This window comes from Gymnogyps californianus, chromosome 1, assembly GCF_018139145.2.
Source record: "Gymnogyps californianus isolate 813 chromosome 1, ASM1813914v2, whole genome shotgun sequence".
NCBI lineage: Eukaryota > Metazoa > Chordata > Aves > Accipitriformes > Cathartidae > Gymnogyps > Gymnogyps californianus.
Genome location: NC_059471.1, coordinates 59,010,373 through 59,032,786, shown reverse-complemented (window position 1 = coordinate 59,032,786; position 22,414 = coordinate 59,010,373). Strand labels below are relative to the sequence as shown.

The window sequence follows — 22,414 nt, the reverse complement described above, 5'->3', positions numbered from 1 at the left end:
AAGAGCTTTTATTATTACCTCAGAGTGTGTGACACATGGAAACTCAAGGCTATATGAGGCTGATGTCGCCTGTCAGAAGCTTAACCACAAAGGCTCTGCAAGCTCTACGGTTCTATTGTAACATGTACATCTCTTATTAAGTGCAGAAATCTCAAATATAGGTTATGCGAAACTGAACCACTCAATACCTTAAAGCTTTAAGAACTTCAGATGCAAGCACTAAATGGAATAACATGCTCTAGCACTCAATTTTTGAAACACAAACATACAAAATACCAGTACGAAATGCATATAACTGCATATGCATTTAAAAGTGAACATAAAGATATGAATTACAGTTGTGCTGTCTTTGTGATTTAAGAAAGAAATCAGCACCAACCTGATTTCAGTTTTCAGATTTACCGCATTGAACAAAACCAAATACGGCAACAATTTGTGCACTGCAAGCCGTGTTTTAATCATGCTGACAGTGGAAATGGGACTAACAGAATGGAAAGTAATCATTATATGGATAAATTATAAATTAATTAACCACAGATCACAACTAGGAAATGAATGTTTGAAAATACAGTAGTTGTGCCAAGAACCTTTACACTGTAGTTCAAAAGAGGATTAAATTTAGTTTGAAAGGGTTACATGAATAAAGTTTTTTTTAAATTCAGATCTGCACAAAATAACGCCTTGAAACTATATCTAAAATAACCCATCCATTAGGAGCTACTTACAAACCAGAAGGCAAGCTGTTGATGGTGATGCCAAATACATACTGAGTGATTTCTACAAGGAGAAGGTCAAACAAAGCTGAGAGCATCCAAGAACCCAGTAAAAAGGACTGGAAAGAAAAAGTTTAACGTGAATTAATTCAACAGTTTAAAAATAAGGTTTTACTGTATCTCTAAATAAAAGAAAAAAACAAGAAAACCATTATACTAGTTCAATTAAGACATAAAATCTTTACCACAACATAATTCCGGATCTACATGTCTAGATACTGAAGAATGAAGAGTTAGATTTGTTACCAAAATTAAATTCTATGGGTCTGATAACTTTCAACTGATACAGCTGCAAACTTTAATTAGAATAATTCACTGACTGCAAGATATTATCAATATAAATTTAGATTTATGCACACCAAATTCTCTTTAAAACCCTTTAACTTATAACTAACATTTTGTATAGAAATATATAACTGCAATATTAATCCACGACTACAAGATTCTAAACAGTGTAGAAAAGAGTTTCAGTTTAAAAAAAAGTAACTGGAACTTACTGAAAATTTTCTGCTGCCATATCTTCTTTCAAATATTCTAAAGTTGTAAATGAGCAGACTGCTGCAGAATGTGTCTTTCAAATCAAGACATACTGTTCTCCCACATACAAGTCTCCATATCTAGAAGGTTAAAGATTGTCATGTTAAGTCTCTCTTCTTTACAGAATTTGTGCTCAGAGTGAATATAATACCGAAGTCAAATAACAGCAATGCAGTACATTTAAGGAGGGAAATAAAGAGACTAGAATGTTATGGAGAGTTCAAGAAGTCTGTTTAAAAATAAAATATTTTCAAGGAAGAGGTCTGCCTGTTAAAATAAATCTACAATTGAAATGTCAAATACATTTTTATGTCCCTAGTTCACATTTACAAATAAAAATGGAAATCACAACCCTAGTAAACTGAAGAATTACAGAAACAAAAAATTTTTAAAGCGACCTCCAGATACCAACTAGTCCAGTGTACTGCTCTAAGCAGGTCTAATCAGATCCGCTTGCTTGAGGCCATGTCAAGTCGAGTCTTGGAACACCTCCAAGGATGGAGATTCCACAACCTCTCTGGGCAACCTGTGCCAGTGTTTGGCCACCCCATGGTTTAAAAAACTAAATCAAATCCTTACATCTAGGCAGAATTTCCCATGTTCCACCTTGCATCCACGACCTCTTGTACTACCTCAGTGCACCTCCAAGCAGAGTCTGGCTCCAGCTTCTCTATAGCTTCTAATCACCTACTTGTAGACAGCAATAAGGTATCTCCTCTTTGCCTTCTCTTCTTGAGCTGGGCAGACCCAGTTCTCAGCCTCTCCTTGTATGTCACATGCTGCAGCCCTCTGACTGTCTTGGTGGACCTGCTCCAGTGTGTTCATATCTTTCTTGTACTGAGGATCCCAGAACTGGGCACTTGTGAGATCACATCTAGAGCACTGTGTCAACTAGAGGAGTAGGGTCACTTGCCTTGACCTACTGGCCACACTCTCACACTAATACAGTCCAGGAGATGGCTGGCCTTCTTGGCTGCAAGAGCGCACTGTTGACTCCTGTCGTCCACCAAGATCCACAGGTCCTTCTCTGCAGAGCTACTTCCCAAGCACTTGCCCCGCCTCAGCCTGCACTGTTACAGCCTGAGGTTACTCCATCCCAGAAGCAGGACTTTCCAATTCATGAAGTTCCCATCAGCCCATTTCTTGGGCTTGCCAAGGTCTCTCTGAATAGTAGCCCTGCCTTCCAACATATTCACCATTCCCACCAATTTTGGATCACCCACAAACTTGCCTGAAGTGCACTCCATCCCATCATTCAGGTCACTAACAAAGACATTAAATGGTACTGGTCCCAACACTGATCTCTGAGGGGCCCTCCCCTAATTAATACCTGCCAAATGGACTTTGCACTGATGACTATAACTCTGTTGAGAGTCCAGCCAATTTTCCACCCATCTTCTTGTCCAGTTATTCAGTACATGCCTCACCAATTTTGCTTCAAGGACACAATGGCAGACTGGCTTAAAGGCCCTGCTAAAGTCAAGGTATGCAAAATCCACTGACTCCCCCTTGTCTGCATGTCGTGGTTTAGGCCCAGCCACCAACAAAGCACCAAGTGGCCGCTCGCTCACTCCTCCTCCCTTGGTGGGATGGGGAGGAGAAAATATAACGAAAGGCTCCTGAGTCGAGACCAGGACAGGGAGGGATCACTCACCAATTATGGTCACAGGCAAAAAATGGAGTGGGGGGGAGGAGAAATCAATTTAATTTGTTACCAATCAAATCAGAGTAGGATGATGAGAAATAGAACCATATCTTAAAAACACACCTTCCCCCAACCCCTCCCTTCTTCGCGGGCTCAGCTTTGCTCCCGATTCCTCTGCCTTCTTCCCCCCAGCAGCGCAGGGGGATGGGAATGGGGGTTGTGGTCAGTTCATCACACACTTTCTGCCGCTCCTTCCTCCTCAGGGGGAGGACTCCTCACACTCTTCCCCTGCTTCAGCATGGGGCCCCTCTCACAAGGGTCAGTCCTCCACGAGCTTCTCCAACTCAAGTCCTTTCCATACACTGCAGTCCTCCACGAACTGCTCCAGCGTGGGCTTTCCCAGGGAGTCACGGCCTTCTCCGGGCCCAGCCACCTGCTCCGGTGCGGGGTCCTCCACGGGCTGCAGGGGAATCTCTGCTCCGCCGTTAACCTCCATGGGCTGCAGGGGGACAGCCTGCCGTCTCACCACGGGCTGCAGGGGAATCTCTGCTCCAGCGCACCTCCTCCCTCTCCTTCCTCACTGACCTCACTGTCTGCATAGTTGTTTCTCTCACATCCCACTCCTCTCTTCGCTGCAGCTCTAATTTAGCAGTCCTCTCCTTCTTAAATATGCTATCACAGAGGCGCTACCACCACCGCTGATGGGCTCGGCCTTGGCCAGAGGTGAGTCTGACTTGAAGCGGGGGAAGCTTCTAGCAGCTTCTCACAGGAGCCACCCCTGTAGCGCCTCCCCCGCTACCAAACCCCTGCCACACAAACCCAACACACTGCAGCACCACTTGCCTCATGGAAGAAAGCAATCAGTTGGTCAGGCATGCTTTCATAAAATCATAGAATGGTTGAGGTAGGAAGGGACCTCTGGAGATCATCTAGTCCGACATCCTCACTCAAAACAAAGTCAACTAGAGCAGGATGTTAACTGACCATGTCCAGTCTCGTTTTGACTATCTCCAAGGATGGACACTACACAACTTCTCTGGGGAAACTGTTCCTCTGTTCCATCAGTCTTACAGTAAAAAAGCTTTTGCTTTAAATGGAATTTCTTGTATTTCAGTTCGTGCCCATTGCCTCTTGTCCTTTCACTGGGCCTGGCTCCCTATTCTTTGCTCCCTCCCATCAGGTATTTACACACACTGGTAAGATCCACCCTGAGTCTTCTCTTCTCCAGGCTAAACAATCGAGCTCTCTCACCTCTCCTCATATGCCAAATGCTCCAGCCCCTGGCAATACTGGTGGCCCTCTGCTGGACTCTGTAGTATGTCAAGGTCTATCTGTACTCAGGAGCCCATCACAAAGGACAGCACTGCAGATGTGCTCTCACCAAGGCTGAGTAGAGAGGAAGGATCGCCCCACCAGGCCTCCTTGTGAGGCTCTTCCTAATGCAGCCCAGGATGCTGTTGGCCTTTTTAGCCACAACGCTGCTTTGTTGGCTCATCTTCAACTTCGTCTCCACTAGGACCCCCAGGGCCTTTTCTGTAAAGCTGATTTCCAGCTGGTCAGCCCCCAGCTTGTACAGGTGCATGGGGTTACTCCTCTCCAGGGGCAGGACTTTGCATTTGCCTTTGCTGAACTTCATGAGGTTCCTGTCAACCCTCTTCTCCCCTCTGAATGGCAGCAGAACTAACTGGTGTATCAACTACTCATCCAAGTTCTACATCATCCACAGGCTTGTTGAGAGCACACTCTGTCCTACTGTCCAGGTTATGAATGAAGACACTAAACAGTACTGGCCCCCATATTCATCCCTGGTGTACACCACTAATGACTGGCCTCCAGCTGGACTTTGTGCCACTGATCACAACCCTGTGAGCCTGTCAGTTCAGCCAGGTTTCAATCTACTTCGCTGCTCACTTACCTCATCTGTACTTCATCAGTTTGTCTGAGGATGTTATGGGAGACAGTGTAAAAAGCTATACTAAGGTCCAAATAAACAACATCCGTTTCTCTTCCCTCACCCACCAAGACAGTCATCTACCTCATCATAGAAGGCTATCAGGTTAGTCAAGATTTCCACTTCATAAATCTGTGCTCACTACCCCCAGTCACTTTATTGTTCTTTGTGTATCTGAAAATTATTTCTAGGAGGACTGGTTTCATCACCTTCCCAGAGATCCAGATGACGCTGACTGGCCTGTAGTTCCCCTATCTCCTTTCTTGCTTTCCTGAAGATAGGAATGACATCTGCTTTCCTCCAGTCCTCAGGAACCTTCCTTGATCGCAATGACCTTTCAGACATAATCCAGAGTGGCCTCACAGTGACACGAGCCAACTGCTTCAAAACTTGTGGGTGTATACCATCAGGTCCTATGAACTTGTGTATGTCCAGTTAGTTTAAATGTTCCCTAGCCTGATCCTCCTTTACTGAGTTTAGGCCTTTGTTGCTCCAGACTTGCGCACTGATCTCAGCAGCCTAGGACTGCTGAAAACAAGTCTTACTAGTAAAGAACCAAGGCAACGCAAGCACTGGATACCTCAGCCTTTTCCATGTCTCTGTCTCCAGGTCCCCATTCCCATGCAGCAGCAAGCCCACATTTTCCTTAGTCGTCCTTTTGCTGATATTCCTGCCCTTCTTGTTGCTCTTCATGTCCCTTGTCAGATTCAACTCCAGGTAGTCTTTGGCTTTCCTAATCCATTCCTGCATGCTCAGACAGCGTCTCCATATTCCTCCCAGGTCACCTGATCTGCTTCCATCTCTTGTGTGCTTCATTTTTATGTTTGAGTTTAGTCAGGAGCTCCTCGTTCATCCATGCAGGCCTCCTGACACCTTTGCTTGATTTCCTGCACACTGGATGAGCCATACTTGAAAAGGAGGCTTGGAGGACATGATCCTTGAAAACCAACCAGATCTGCTGGTACACTCTTTTTTCAGGAACCGTATCCCATAGGAGTCTTCCAAGCAGATCCCTGAAGAGGCCAAAGTCCGCTCTCCTGAAGTCCAGGGTTGCAATCCTGCAATTTGCCTTGTCCCCTCCTCTCAGGACCCTGAACTTCACCATCTCATGGTCACTGCAACCAAGGCTGTCCCTGATCTTCACGTGCCCAACCAGTTCTTCCTTGTTTGTAAGTATGAGGTCCAGACACAACATCTACCCTCGTCAGCTCCTTGATCATCTGTGTTAGGAAGTTGCTATCAATGCACTCCAGAAACCTCCTGGACTGCTTGTGCCCTGCTGTGTTGCCCTCCCAGCATGTATCAGGATGGTTAAAGCCCTCCATGAGGGCCAGGGCCTGCAATCATGAGACTTCTTCCACATGTCTGAAGAAGGCCTCATCTGCTTCTTCATGATCAGGTGGCCTGTAGCAAACACCACCACCAAAGTTGGCTGTGCTGGTCTGCCCTCTGACCATAATCCTGACCCATAAACTCTCAACTTCCTCATGTTCCAAGACAAAGCTCTGTGCAGTTCTGCTGCTCTTTCACGTAAAAAGCAATTCCCCTCCTTGCCTGTCCTTCCTCAAGAGCTTGTATGTGCCTGTTGCAGCACTCCTATCACGTGAGCTAACCCACCACATCTCCATGACCCCAATCAGACTGTAGCGCTGTAGTGGCATATGACCTTTAATTCCTCTTATTTGTTCCCTATGTAGCACACACTACACACAGTGTACAGATACTTCAGAGAGGCACCCAGTCACGCTGATTTCCCAGAAAACGTATGGGAGTGTTCCACATAACGCTGTCCCATAGGCACTTCCTTATTTATGTGCATACACTTAGTGTAGGTCCTTTTCAGTCCTGTTTTGTTGATTACAAGATCCTTTCTGTTCACATCACCCTGTACCCTTTGGTGGCTAACCCAGTCTACTGCCTCCTCACTTGACTGTGGGTTGTCATCTCCCTCCTGTGTTGTTCCTGTCTTACAGTTCTCCTCACCAGGCTGGCCTGCCTGTTAGCAAAAATCCTTTTGTCCCACTTGGCCAGGTGGATCCCATCTCTTCCAAGTAGTTCTCAATCCTCAGAGAAGGTCCCATGGGCACAAAAACTGACTGTTGCCGACACCAGCTGTGCAACCAGTTCTGACCCACAGGATCTGTCCACTTCACCTTGGCTGGCTGCTCCCAGTCACCTTTGTGTCCTGCATGTGTTGAGAAATGGCTTCTAAAAAGATTTGCTCCATGACCTTCCTAGGGACCAAGGTAAGGCCGAGTGGCCTGATGTTACCTGGATCCTCCTTCCTGCCCTTCCTGAAGATGAGTGTGATGCGTGCCTTTCTCCAGTCATTGGGTACCTCCAGCAATTGCCATGACCTTTCAAAGATGCTAGAGAAAGGTCTCATTTCCAGCTCCTTTGGCACCCTCAGAGGCAACTCATCCAGTCCCATTAACTTGTGTGTGTATAGTTGGGTTAAGTGATCCCTAACTCTATTTTTCTCAATGGTGGATACTGCTTCACTCTCACAGACTCTGCTAGGAGGCTTAGGGACCTTGGATGCCTGAAGGCAAAACATACTAGTACAAACTAATAAGTACATCTGCCTGAATAGCTCCGCCTTTTGCATATTCCTTGTCACCTAGATCCCCTGCCACAATGAGGACGGGGTCCACACTCTCCTTACGCCTTTCTTTTGCTGCAGATGTACTTACAGAAACCTTCCTTGCTGCCCTTCATCTCGCTCACTAGTTTCCAGCTCAGCTTTGGCTCTCCCCGCTCCCTTTCCTAAGCCACAGCCTGCTAGGCATTCTCCCCTCGTGGAAGTCCAAGTGCCAACACAGTACCTGAGCCTCACGTTTCTCAAGGTCTTTAAGCCTCAACCGATGCTTCAGCCTCTAACTTCCCCGGCACACCAAAGGACTGAACAAGAAGAAAGAAGTGGGACCTCACCGTTCTAGCTGTCCCATGTCAACATGCCCAGTGTTAAAACCTAGCCAGTAGCTTGAGTACCACCCCTCCTGAAGTCCAAACTGGCAGGGCTGTGACCTTGCAGCTGAACATTTCATGATACACATTAACTGAACAGCCCTTGCACAGACTATGTAAGGCTTCTAAGTCTAATTGCTCTTTACTTTAGCCAGCTGAAAAAATACATAGGTCTAATGTCATCAAGATCTTAATTTTACACACAGTTTCTTCACTGCTCTTGAGAGTCCCCTTTACGGAGACAAAGATCTTTTAGTTTTGGACAGTCCATATTTTGCCTTCCAAATCAAATGCACTCTTCTTCAACTGCATGCTTTATTTCCTATGCTCTCTACCAGCTTTAACAAGTGTTAATATCCAAAATGTCTGTTCAGCCCCTGGAAAAATTCCATTCCATTAAACTCATCCTCACAGATGAATTTATTCTAAACAAATTTTCTTTTAAATGTTCTCATTTGAATATTAGCATCAGAGAGGAGTTAAACAATCTGCTCTCCCTGATCTCAGAGGTACACAATTATATAGCTTACTCCAAAGGCCATGACATTAAATGAAACCACAATTTCAGGAAAGAAAAAAACCCAAACCCACAAATTCCCCAAAGCATCACAATAAAAGTATCAGAGCTTCTACAGATACTTGCAAATGTTTATGCTTAAGACACAGTAAAGATGGTTTCTTTGAATAAGGCACAGGTACTACTGTTTTTCAGCAGATCAAACAAATGGAAAGAGAGGACTCTTCTAAAGACACACTGCAAAACAAACAAATAAGCAAACAAACCCCAAACCCACAAAATTTCCATTTAAAACTTGAATAGTTTCTCAGACTTTCCCCTCCCCCTCCCCAAACACTTGGTTGTAACACTTTTAAAAGGCAGACATTAATTTATGTATTTTTGCTGCACATAATTAGCAAGGCACTTGGAAAATATGAGCAGTGCTCTTGCAGAGTTGAAGTCTACATCACTACAATAAACCTCTTGTTCTTGACAAGAAAGATCACAAAGAGTGCAACAGCACAGAGTATCACTAGCTAGGTCTAATAATCTTTTAAAGTTTATAGACTACAGTTGGCATCCTCAAAGACATTAAGCTGACTACATACTTTTTTTGATGTAACTATAAAACATGTGGGGTAAGACAATTACAGAGGCATTTGCTGACACTTCTCTGCTGAGCAGTAGTTTGCCGTTTCCAAAATGAACAAAACCCAAATCCCGACAAAACTTATCTAATCACTTCTAAGTGCATTATTTCGACAATTACAGTGATACTAGAGGATTCTTAATTAAGCTGAGAACAAAACCTTACAAGATGCAAAACCTAAAAGATAAAAGTATCACAGTTTGAACTGGGAATAAGCAAGAAATGTCTAGTAAGATAATTAACCAATTCAGCAGATTACTGAGGAGCATGACAAACTCCCTCATCACTTGGAATCTTCAAATTAGAAGCAGTAGTTCTATTCAACAGGCAAATTTTAGCTTCCCACAACTAACTACAACAGAAGTTACAGAGTGAAAGTTATGGCCTCTGTTGTTAAAATAAATCATATATAATCAGAGTACGCAATCGCAATAGCCCTCTTCAGCCTCAAAAACTAAGCACAATAAGATATTGACATTCATATCAAAATACTTCTATTATTACACGGGTTAAATCACACTTCATTGAAAGAAAGCTTCCAAATGCCAGTTGCTGGAAGGAAAAATGATACAAACCCAATAATTTCCCAGGCAAAAGAAAGAAGTAAAAAGCTATGTTGACCATTTCAGATGAGTTTTTCCTCACTTCTTCCAAAAAGTGGAGTACAGAGGTGACATAAAAAAAGGTAAGAACAAGCTGGTCTACAACAGAGAACAAAGGGAAAGAACCAGAGGACAAAGAGACTGGGAAAAAAAAAAAATCACATAAGAGAGTGTAGTTTGCAGTCTCTTTCCACACAAAATGGCCTGACTCTTACCTGAAAATCCTCTTTTATAGCTTGTAGGTTATATGCAAAGAACTTCTGATAATGTTGGAACAGCAGAGTCAATAGAATCGAGATGGCACTTGGGACTAGTAACAGACTCTTTGACAAAGGTGCTTTATCTTAAAGACAAAAAACAACAAAAAAGCCACTTTAGAGAAAAGTCTCTCACATTTAAAAACTGACATATTTAAACAGGTGATTGGAAAACATAATAGCAGTGGCACCAACTTGACTTTTTATCTCAACAATTTCCCAAGTTCTCAACAACTTGCAAGTAGATAAGAAAAACACACCAACCAAAGGAAGTTTTTAGAGATATTAATGCCAGTTAAATATTAATCAGACATTTTGTTTTCAACATTCTCTCATTAAATTAATTGTTTGGCTATAATTAAACCTAAGCTCTCTGCACCTATAGAGGTCATGCCCTCCTATGCAGCCCTCCTAAGGCTCAATCATGTTTCAGGAAATAAAACAATCACTCTTTTTCGCTAGCAAAATATACATGCACATCTAGTTAAAACAAATACCTTTGTTTCCTTTGCACTAGGGATTAAGATTAGTTTTTTTCTAGAGGCTATGAAGCAGGAACCACCTGAATAAATGTCCTGAATAAACTGACTTTCTTTTCACCGCACTGGGATCTACCGTTCAAGGAAACATATCTTTGTTAATTTACAGGACATTCATCTTCCTTCCATTCAATCACTACAATTATTAATAAAGAAATTAATAAAATCAGGACATTTGTGAAATCAGAACTTCTTTCCCGCTAGTAGCATGACTTTCAGAAAGGACACTCAGAAGCAAGCAAGCAGAGAAATCTGCAATACCCATTTACTAAAAACCACCAAGGGGAATATCCAGCAGGAGTATACCCAGCAATTCATCCTAAACTGTTGGTGTAGTTGACGCAACAAAACACAAACTCTTTCCCAACAAATCAAGCCAATACAGAAACTCTGAAATATTATTTGTTCTATGACTTTTCTCCTTTTCACACATGCAACCTGAATCACATTTACTTCCTTCCCAAATATCCCAGTTATAGCACGGAATCTACTGATTTTCAGACAACTGCTTTTTGCAGGGTATTATGAAATCCGTAGCTCTGCTGTCATTGTTCTTAGATAACAAAAGGAGCAGTAAGACTACTTTAAAAGTACATATCAGAAGTAAAGAGCAGGAGGAGAGGAAGAACAAAACTGCATTAAAAAAGTATAATACAGGAAACATTTAATACCTATACAGATAAACTGACTACCATAAATGATTCCATGAACATCTGCTGCACACTAGGAGAGTGAACTGCTAGAAAAGGAAAATGGTAACAGGCACCAAAGCCAAGTTTTTAATCATGGCACAATCCCACTGCCATTGAAAATATGGTTCTTACTACATAATTTAAGCATGATCCTCATCCAAGTACTGATGACATCAAGAACAACTTTGATGGGCACTGTTAGCTGTTCTCAGCTCACACCACCTTGAAGTCTGCAGTCTTCTGATGTTCACCATGTGAAGAAAACATCTCTTCCTATGTGTATCATAACGTAAACTTGTACTTAAAACTCTTCTTTCAGTCCACAACCATACCTTTGAGTTCATTATTTACAGGCTCACTTTCCTTACTCCATTTAAGCAATTAATGCCTTGAAGAACTATCCTTTTATAGAAATTAGACAGTGACTTGGATTGACGCTGGTTGACGTTACTCTGCTAACCATAAGCTCTACTTTTATGATTAGATTTTTTGCGTGAGACACATCAGGAGGGCAGAAAGCCTGGCTGAATTTTTTTTTATGCAAGAAAACTATCCACCTTTCAGTTTAATGTCTGTCTTTGGATTTTTTTGCTCTCCAAGAACAAGGTCTATAGTCTTTAGACATCCATTTTTTAAATTATTCATTCCTCTGGTTTAGTTCAACACTTCAAAAAAGTTTGAAGCCATCAGACTACCGTAGAACACTGGGGGAAAAAAGAAGCTGGAGCTGCCTGAAAGTTACTGTGCACACAATGCACACACACATTCACTTGAAACCTCAGGCAATGCTCCCTTAGTTAACTTAACTTAGTTAAATTAACATTTCTTAATGTGAAAAGGTCAGTTTTATAACCAGGATACAACAGATATTTGAAAGTACAGTCTAAATCAGAACAATAGTAGTAGTCACAACAGTACACATTTTTGAACCAAAGTTTGATAAAACTTGTTATTTTACTATCAAATACATTTACATTATTTCATGAGTTTAAATAAATTTTTACAGGAACTCATTAATCCTATAATACTTTTCACATAAGGATCACGTCAGCACAAAAAACATGACAAGCAAATCGCTAGATTTCCCACCGCGACTATATATTTCTATACAGGTTTAATATTTAGATTTTACTGTAATTTTCGTATCATTAGATCATTTTTACATTACAGGTAATACACACTTGAAATACTTTATCCTATCAAGTTCATTCCTAATTTGAATGCATTCAAAAATAACCAACCAACAGAACCTTATCTGTTTTCTCCAAAAGTGTGAACACACATTTTTATTATGAGCCTCCTTTTAGCTTTCAGCATAGACACTTTAAATCTTGTTATAGAGGAAAAGTACTTATTTTTAAGCATGTAATGAAGTGAAAAACCACAGAAGTAACTAACCCGTTAATGTGACAGTCACCCACAGGGAATGTCACATGAGTAACGGAAACTTCTACTCTCAAGCTTCTCAAAATGTCATCATGGTTGGTAAGTTTATTCTTGTCCAGTAAACCTGAGAAAGATAAACTCTTCCAGATAAATAACGCATCTCCTGAAATGTTTTTTCCAAGTGTTTCACTGTACAATGTAGTAGTTTGCTTTACCCCTCAACAGCATATAGATCCTTATCAAGGACTGCTGTGAGGTCACCAGTGACGGAGCAACCCTCCCACTGCTGTCGAACGTCTCAACCAGTAAGACCAAAAATGACTAACAATCCCAGATACTGCACAATCGGGCATTCTGACATGCAAGTCAAATTCCTTACTTGGAATGTAAAGGCAGAATTGAGAAAGCAAAATTGTAGTCCAATGGATTTGCAACCATGTGCAGGATGGAAACAGGTACTACCAACCTACTGGGATACCAGTCTTTACTGGCAGCACCAATGTAAATGTGCATAAGGAGGAGAAAAACACAGTGCCTCTATACCACATAAAGAAACTAGAATGAAAGGATAAACTCTCATTTTGACCCTGAAGAGTTAAAATACATCAAATACTATCTTCAAAGACCTTGGAATAAATTTGCAATCCCGAAGTACTCCTTAAGTGGCAATTCTTGCAAACAACAGGCAGTAATAGCATTGGTGCTGCAACACACATACTGAGCTTCGATCTAAGAGAAGAGAGAAATTTTGAAATAACCAGCAGAACATGCCCATGCTATGATGAAGAGCAAAGAACTAACTTTCACTACAGATCTTTGCTTCCCCCTGGTGCAATGGAGAAGTTCTCCCCAAAACTGCCCTCATAATCTCACAGGCAAGTGTCCCAACCTTTGTGCTACCACTGTGCAATATGAAGCTGATCCTAAAATGCGACATGAATGAGAAAATGACCTGTAAATCTCCACATTCTACCCCTGTACTCATTACAAAGCCCACAAATCCTCTTCTTCCACAACTTACTACTTTTCTGGCTGCCGGTACCCCTTTCGAAGCACAGAGAGTTAAGAAATAGATGTGTCCGTCTGTCACAAACAGAGGGGGAGGTTTATGGCACAACTGCTCAGGTAGTTGCAGCTTCAGAAGCCACCGTTGCACTAATGAGAAGAATATGAAACTTGTGGTAGCAGCAACAGCTACAGTTTTTGAAATTATTTCCTGTTCCCTGCCTGTTCACCACTCACAGGTGAGGAGAGACAGCAGATGAGCATGTCAAAACAGGCAGCCAGACCAAGCTATTGTTTCAGAAGGGCTTTTCAGGGAACAACTTCAACCCCTGGACTGCTATTCCGGGCCCGAGACTCAAGCGTTAACTTGGGAGAGGACCTCATTGCCGATGCCAGCTGATGAGCAGTGGCTGCAGAAGCTCAAATTAGCTCAGGATATTTTTTGTGGGGATCCCTACTGAGCTTACACCACAGCTGTAGACAAAACATGCTGTGTAACAGCTTTTTTTTTCCACTATCATCTGCAAGCTTCCCAAACCCAGCTGCTAGGAGGCAGACACGCCGCTTTCATACAGACAATTAACTGCTGGGGGCTACTATAATGGCACGAAAGACGCATGAACCATTTTTTAATGCTAATGCACAAGATCCGTGAGTCTTGTAAACCATAACTGATGCACATCTGAATGCACAGTACTTCCCAAATGCACTGATGGAATCTGTATTTTAGGTGGTTGTTCTTCCTGCATTAAGCCATCATGCAGATATTCACCTATTGCATTCCAAGATCTGTCCAAGAACCTGGAGCAGGTTCACCAACCGACAGTGACGTTTCAAAACGGTCATAGTTTTCAAGGACTCTTGCCTACTATTTTCCTTTCAGATGCAAGTTTGCTACACATCAAACAGCAGCATCAACACCTCCTCCTAAATGCTTGGAAACCTTACTTGTCCTTTATTGTAATGGTTGTTGAAACCCACTGTCAGATAGGCAAATCTGAATAGTAATTTTAGGTGCTTCCTAGACACCAATGTGTGCTTTTGGGAGACTGCAGCAATCTTACTAGATCTGAGGAGTAAAAGCTTCTCTTTATTATAACCATGCACTGAGTCCTGAACAGGTGCTGAGAACAAATGAGAGCATGCCATGGAGGGAGGATGACAAGAGATACAGACACGTGTAATACTGCTTGAGGAATCTGGAAGACACCAGGAGACTGCGTGCTGACTGGCAGGATGGAATCATTTAACCATATGATGATTTTTTAGAGTTTGTTCAATCCAGTATAAGTATTTTTCTAATATTTCATCCTGTGAAAAAAAAACCATGCGATACCAGAGGACCCTACAAAAGTAGTGAAGTTACTGCTTCCTGAAAATATTACATGACTGAATGAAGTATTCTGGGTCAGGAAAGCAGCTCGTGCCCCTGGTCTAGGCACAGACACAGGAAGGGGATCATGTGTTCAGACTGTCACTTCACAGCATACTCTGGTGGTTAATCATCGTGATGCCTGCAAGTGAACACAGTAAGAAGAGTATCACTGCAGGAACAGTTTTTCATCAAATGCTTACAAGCTTATGCAGAAACTGAGAGGTGGATAACGTTAGCATATGTATAAAGAAAATCAATAAAGAAACCAACTGTGATGATGCTTTAAATCCATTTTTAAAAGGCACTGGTAAAACTTTAATCAAACCAGTTACCTATACATTTACTGTTTAGAAAACTGCTGGTTTTAGCCTAGATCAAACTATAAAAGAATGAGGAGCTACAAAAAGAAAAAAAAAGAAAACCTTTGTTTCTAAAATGAACATTTGAAAAGAAATAGAAAGCAAAACAGGTTGCAGTTAACAAAAACGCCCATCTCGTTGAGCAGCCTCCTCTTCTTCCCAACCACAGAGCACAGTACCATACTACTATTAGTATACACTGTCAGAAATACCAGGTATGGCTACACCACAACACCATGTGGAGATCCCCACGCTAGCTTGAAATGAGCTAACTCTGCAGCAGCAGCAGCAGCAGAATAGCCACATTTTTGTGGTGTTCAATGCATGGCTAATTGAACTGATGTGTCTATGCTGCTCCCAGGACTCAAGCTAATATTTTGAACTAGGTTGCACTGTGGCATGCTGATGTACAAGGTAATTTGTTTTCCCATATAGTACTGTACTGCGTAATATTGTTATGCAGAGAAGTCTGATGTATTCGATACATACTTCATTTTTCCTTCAGTTGTACCACAAAGCACCAATGTACATACCTTTATTATTTTCCTGACGCCCACGCACAGCACAGTTCAGTCTTGCAGGTTATGCAAGCAGAGAAGCACAGCGTTCCCTTCTTGCCTTGGGGATTTTTAACAAATTGCTAGCACTGCATTACAAGGTTCACAGAGAGGTAAAAGCATAAGTTGCATTAGGGGAAATGCTTGCACGCAAGTTCAAAGGACTCTACTCCCTACTACTACAAGAAGTAGCTTGTGTGTAGTAGGCAAAGTAGTCAAATATTTCCCAGATGTAGCAAGTGGATAGGCTTTAAAACACGGACTCTGATTTTACCTTGATAAAGACTAGCTCTAACAGGCTTTCCTACCATACTCATGTGCAGTATTGCACATAGCATGAAGAATATTGGGAGGGTACATTACAACGTCTGCAGAAAAGTTTGGTGTTAGTCTTACAGGTCTAAGTTGTTGGAAAGGTCTTGGTATCTCATAATGGAAAGCCTTCTGCGTATCGTACTTTGCTCCTGGGATGCAGCATGTTGGCGAACAAGCAGCAAATACCGCTAAGCAGCACTACAGTAAATCAAACAGCCAGCCCAGTGTCAGTCTTCATGCACTCATGCTAGCCTTTGCAGAGCCACTGAAGTGTTTCAGCAGCATTCTTCATGGGACTCAAGTTGCTGGCAGACTGCAACACAAGAAACCAGTCTGGGTCCAGCACCACAGCCCACCTCTCAAGCCCTTCCCTAAAGCCAGGTACTGCAGCATGCTTGCTGAGCACACTGCAATACTGTTTTACAAGTCAACTCAACTGGGTTAGCATCCTGCTAAGTCATTTGAGTATGCCTGTGCTGTGCTTCCTACTATCCAGAGTAATTGGCTTTTTTTTCCCAGGGCATATCAGTTCCTCCAGTATTCCAGATAACAGAAACAGTTTCCCTTAACAAGGGCAAACTGTCTTTGTCCTTTTAAATGGTGTTCTTCCTTGTTTCCTGACTTCCATATCTCATAGTTGTAACATGTACCAGGTATGTTTATTTTTACATCTCCTCATCCAAAATTGTGTCATGCACTGAGTAGGTGTGTTATCAGCTCCCAACACAGTCATCATCTGCTACACCTGATACTGCCTGTCTGGAATTCAGCATATCGCTCCTAGCAAACGACCTACTTGTCTGAACTGGCTCACATGCACCCAGCGTTGGACTGTTTGTTTGTTGGAGGGCTTTGCTTTTATATATGTCTCTTATAACATCACTTTTCAAGAACCTCTCTGCCTATGCATGTGACTTTAAAGAGTACTGAACAGAAGCAGTAGGACGGAGGATTTATACCAGGAAACTCTTAAACCAGGATAAGAAATACTAGAGAAACACTTTATGTAAGAACTCAACTGCAGTGCTCAAAGTCATGAGCACATGGACAAGGTCAAGGACTTCACTACACAGGCCCAGCTATTCAAGCATTACTTACAAGAAAGTCTAACTTCAACAGAAGTGGTCAAACTTATGAGGAATACCTGGAGCTGAATCTGTGGTAAAGAACTCACAAGTTTTGAATATTCCTTGGATGAAGATAGTATCATTCACCTCACTGAACTACGGAGCCAGGACATGAAATGAACGTTTCTGTGTAGCCACGTATCATAGTGTAGCATCCGCTGGCACCCATAGTACAGAGATAATCTATAAAGTTAGCTCAAGGTAAGTAATACAGAAATAGTTTGTACTTGCTAGTAACTTTGAAAAATATTGTTTGTTCAGCATAGTAGTGGTATATTAGCAGAAATAAAATTTGGCCATCAACCAAGCAAAGATCTATGTAACAAAAACAGCCAAAAGGTCTATCTATGGCTAAGTCTAGACGATGTTTTTTAGGACCATTTTATCAACTGACTGTAAATAATGCAACAACCTTGCCCTGAATGAAGAACAATAACAATCAGGACAGCTACAGCAGATAAGTGGACTTCAGAAAAGCTTAGCTGAACTAAACTTACTCTGTTAAGTCAGTAGTAGTATGTCAGGGCCACCTTATAATACAAAAGCAAAATGCATTCAGATTAAACAAACCCGACAGTATTCTTGGTCTAGAAATCTGGAAATGTAGCTACTGAGTAATCCGCACAGATACGTAGCTGAAACTCCTTTTATTGATGAAATCAAAACACTCAAGTTTTTCATTTACTCACTCAAGATTTTGTTCATGCATGCAGCCAAAGATTTTCCCAAATAGATGTTATAAATAAATTGTGCCAAAAGGAAGCTACAGGGTCATCCTCCCACATTTCCTAGAAACAGTACATCAGTATACTGCTAAGTGGCATTGGTCTATCAAAGTTCAGTCATCTCTTCTGCCACATTTTGTCACATTAAATGTTTGGAATATTAAATAATAACTTAATTTTAACAAGCACACAGGCTTTTTATTTGAATTATAAGCTGTCTTCTCTTGAGCACATACAGTTACCATGTCTGGGACATAACAAAAGACAGAATTGACTATAGGGTCAATCAAAGTTCCATGAATTTTTACAGCAAGGAGAATAATGTATGATGAAAAATGTCCAAAACTTAATATTCTAATTAAATTATTCTACGTGATGAGGGTCAAAGACCAGTTTAAAACGCATATTTAGCAAGCAGCTTGAAAATATCCTAATGATATCAGTCTCCCTGTAGTTTAAAAGAAGAATTTTGTTTTCATCAAAACATCAAGAGATCAGAGAGGCAGCCCAGAAACACTGAGAAGACAGGATGCAAGAAGGGGAAAAGGGACTAACGCAGTATCAATCAAAAGGAGATAGGCTTCGTAGGACATTGATTATGAATTTGATCTACGTACTGCATCAAATAAAACATAAGGATTCTTGAGCTATTTCTCTCATTTAGACCTCTAATGACAACACAGACTATTAAATTAATCTTTATATTGTTTCCACAATCTCCTGGAATTATATGATATAGTCCACTGTTATTTATTTTGGTTTATTCTAAAACTAGCAGAAGAAATAAAACTCAAAGAATTCAAAGAACATGGACAATAATATCCTCATCCAAGATTCTATTAACCTTCATTAGATTAATATTGCCAGATGGAGCAAAAAGTTTATAACCAGCTGCAACTGCTGCCACTACAAGCCACTGGTTACTCTCCTATCTCTTTCAGAAAAGTGTTAAATGCAATTTCAAGAATTAACTAACAAGAAAAATTTACAAGAACCAAAATACTTCAAATGAGCTAAATAATTATTTAGGTTCTGATAAGAAGTTCCAAAATCAAAAAGAAGTTTTTAAAAAGGTGAGTGGGCCAAATCTAGACTTGCTTCTATAAAACTAGACAAGGTTTAGTGTCTCTGGCACTCTTGTTAAAACACTTTGCATAAGAAGCCCAGTAAGAATCACATTACCAAAGTGTAGTAGAGCTCAGCGGTCATTTGTTGTCTGTTTTCCCATTGCTAAAGAGAGGAATTCTGCAGAAAGGAGTGAAAACAAGGCAATGATAAAAAGATGGCAAAAAGAATAGTGGCCTCTGACATTTTTACCACTGCATCTATGTGTGAAGATGCTAAAGCCCTTAACCTACTAGAAATATAATCAACAACTGGGTCACTTTTTAAAATTACCTAACTATGTGGCTAAAAAGAGCTTAGTATTACTAAGTTTTACCAAATGGTATTGTGATATGGCTTTAACCAAACATTATAGATGTTAAGAAGTCTGTCAGAGATGGCACACCAGCTACAGGAGCCTTCAGTCTGACCTGGCATGATCATTTGCTGTTGAACCAGGTGTCTGCTTATTTTATCTAGGGTCTCTGATACAGGTCCATTTATCCACCAACTGTGCCCCAACAATTGTTTGTCACTGCCCTTCTGCCAGAGGTTACTGCTCCCAAGACCCAGGGGCAGAACAGAACATGGACGCACACGTACGCTTCCCTGATGCAATATCAGGCACTGATTCATTAACTGCCTAAACCCTCAGATTCTGCACATCAGTGACTGAATTCTACAAACTTGCTGCTACTGCAGCAGACACTTCTGCTACAAAGGCAGAAACAAAAGTCTGAGGGCACAGGGACATCTTAAACTGCCACAGTTGTGCACTAGGTGAGCATATGTCACTGCCATCTAAATCTGTGCCTCTACTGGAATTTGTCAGTGCACCTGTACCAGCCAAATCTTACTGTGAAAAATCACTTTAGGTCAACAGGTGAGTTCAGTAAGAGTGTACAGTGTACCAGTTTTCCAGAAGAAAAAGTTTTAAAAAAGGTAAAACATTTACTTTTTGCAGAATGGCATCTTGTCTAGGTTCTTCTCCTAGCACAAATATGTTTCTACAATTTTCCACTCATCCTTCTGATGGACCTATCTTGGAAAAACTTTTAAATACTGACTGTGACTTTCCACCCGTTCAGCAAAACAAGGATACTTTTCACCCCACCTTCTTTCTCACAGAATTATATACAGATACATGCCACCAAAATCTTGTTCTTCTACAGTATCTATTACTGGGGGAAAAAAACAAAAAAATCAGGAGCTGCGAATCGAGTACAGTGTTACCAGATCTATCTGCAAAAATACTACCCCCCTCATTTGGATGCCTGAAACAGAATACAGCTACAACTAACACCCCTTCTTAAATGCCAGACTTATTCCCCTCTAGTTGGAGGGTGCTTTCACACTCAGATTTGGATTTTGTGTGAAGCACACAGTTAGTCAGCAAAGTTTTGACTTATCATTTGTCCCAGCCTGCTCTGAGGACTGTAGTGCCAAAGTCCACACCGCAGCCAGTTCAGTTCTTCATTGCCGCTTCTAAATGCTGCAGATTCTTTGTCCTGTAAACAAGCTCAGAAGCAACCCTCAATGCCCGTGAAGTCTGTTCAGGTAAGGCTGGGATATGAAATGCTTTGCATATGCTGTACATAAAAATAAAGTTAAAGAGAACTGGAAACATGTCTGCCCTTCAATCTGTCTTCCCAATAAAAGTGGTTTAAACAATAACCTTCTTTTCACATTTAAAGAAAAAAAAAGTGCTTTCTCTGCTCTGATATATATCTATATATTTTTATGTATACACACACACACACACACACACACAGAGCTGGGGAGTCGGCCCCGGGACAGCCGTGCCGGGAGAGGACCGCTCCGCCCAGGCACAACCCCTTGCCGCCGGCCGGACCAGGCAGCAAAGCCCGTGAAGCGGAGCCCCCCCCCCCCGCTCCCAGCCCCGAGCGCTGCCGAAGGCACCGCCGCCACCAGCGCAACGGCTCCTCCTGCGCCGGTACCGCCGGGCGCGGCTCCTCGCCCGGAGCGCCCGCAGTCACGTAGCGGGAGACGCGCTAAAGCCCGAGTTTAAAAGTCAAAGCCGAGGCCAGGCCGCGTGTGCGGGGAAGGGGGAGCGAGGCCAGCGGCTCCCCCGGGGGAGGCGGCGGCGGCAGCAGCGCCGCGCCCAGGCCGGGCGGCGGGAGCGGCCCCGCACCCCGCACACCCCCCCCCCCCCTCCGCGGCGCCCGCAGAGGTCACGCCGCCGCCCCGCCAGGTCCCTCACAGCGACGCCCCCCGCCCCGGCAGCGCGGTCCCGTCCCGTCCCGTCCCCCGGCGGAGGGGGCCGGGCCACCCGCCGCCGGGGAGACACCGACACACCCCTCGCCGCCGCCGCCCTCCCCCACCTCCGTCCTCCCGGGGCTGCGGCGGGGCCGGGTACTCACAGAGCCCGTTGGAACCGGTGCTGGTGAACATGGCGGCGGCGGCACGGCGCGTCCCGGCCCGCCCCAGCCGCGGCGGGTGCCGTCGGCGGAACCCCCAGAGGCCGGGCAGACCCTGAGGAACCGCGGCGGGCCGGGGACGGCACGGCTAAGGCGGCCGCGAGGGGCCAAACGCCGCCGTTAGGCGAGCGGCCGGCGCCCCCTGCCGGGCCCGCCGGGCGGGCGAGGCGGAGGGGGGGGGGGGCGAGGGGGGGGGCGGCGGGGCCCGGGCCCCGCCGCCCCCCCCCTCGCCCCCCCCCCCCCCTCCGCCTCGCCCGCCCGGCGGGCTCGCCGCCAGCTCACCCCAGCGCTACACGGCGAAACGTCTCCGAGCCCGTATGGACGGCATACATTCTCTTAATTCACCCGCGGTAAGGCTGGGGGCAGCTTCCTGGTGGCGGGTCCTGTCAGAGGGCGCTCGCAGGCCGTGAGGGGGCAGGGAAGGGCGCTTCAAAGCTCGGGTGTAGCTAGGCAGGGATAAAACGTTAAGTTAGTCAGCGTGTATTATCTGTAATTACCTCTGTCTTTATCAGTGCGATTTAAATTTGGAATCTGTAGGTGCCTTGGGGCAGCCGGACTCCTCACGCCTTGGGAAACGGTGACGCTCGAGGCTCACCCTAATTTTGGGAGTCCACAAGGTAAGTGCCTACTTAGGAGCCGTGGGTAAGCTGTCATTACAGCTAGCGGAGACATGGTCAATACCAAGAGTGGAGTCTGGAGAGCTTTTCAGATGATCAAATGAAGGTGTCTACTTTAGGATGAAATTAATTGCTCCCTAGGCTCCACCGACTGTATTGAACCGATCACCGCTAGCTGTAATGGTACGTTAGACACCTAGTTCCCTACCGACACGGTAGACACCTAATACAGGGTGAGCCAAATTCCCGATTTCATACAAATGTGGTATAATAAGGCTGAAATCATTCAGGCACC

The 22,414-nt window shown here is 43.4% G+C and overlaps 1 protein-coding gene across 1 annotated transcript in view; it reads right to left on the bottom strand.

The window, feature by feature from the left end:
• Positions 1–21,476, bottom strand: part of UBAC2 (UBA domain containing 2) — a 106,651-nt gene extending 85,175 nt beyond the window's left edge. The window contains exons 1-4 of the mRNA XM_050898622.1: positions 21,446–21,476; positions 9,839–9,966; positions 1,271–1,390; positions 726–832 (exon numbers count right to left, since the gene is read on the bottom strand). Coding sequence (XP_050754579.1) covers positions 726–832; positions 1,271–1,390; positions 9,839–9,966; positions 21,446–21,476 — 386 coding nt within the window. The remainder of the gene's footprint in view (positions 1–725; positions 833–1,270; positions 1,391–9,838; positions 9,967–21,445) is intronic.
• Between the last annotated feature and the right edge of the window lie 938 nt (positions 21,477–22,414).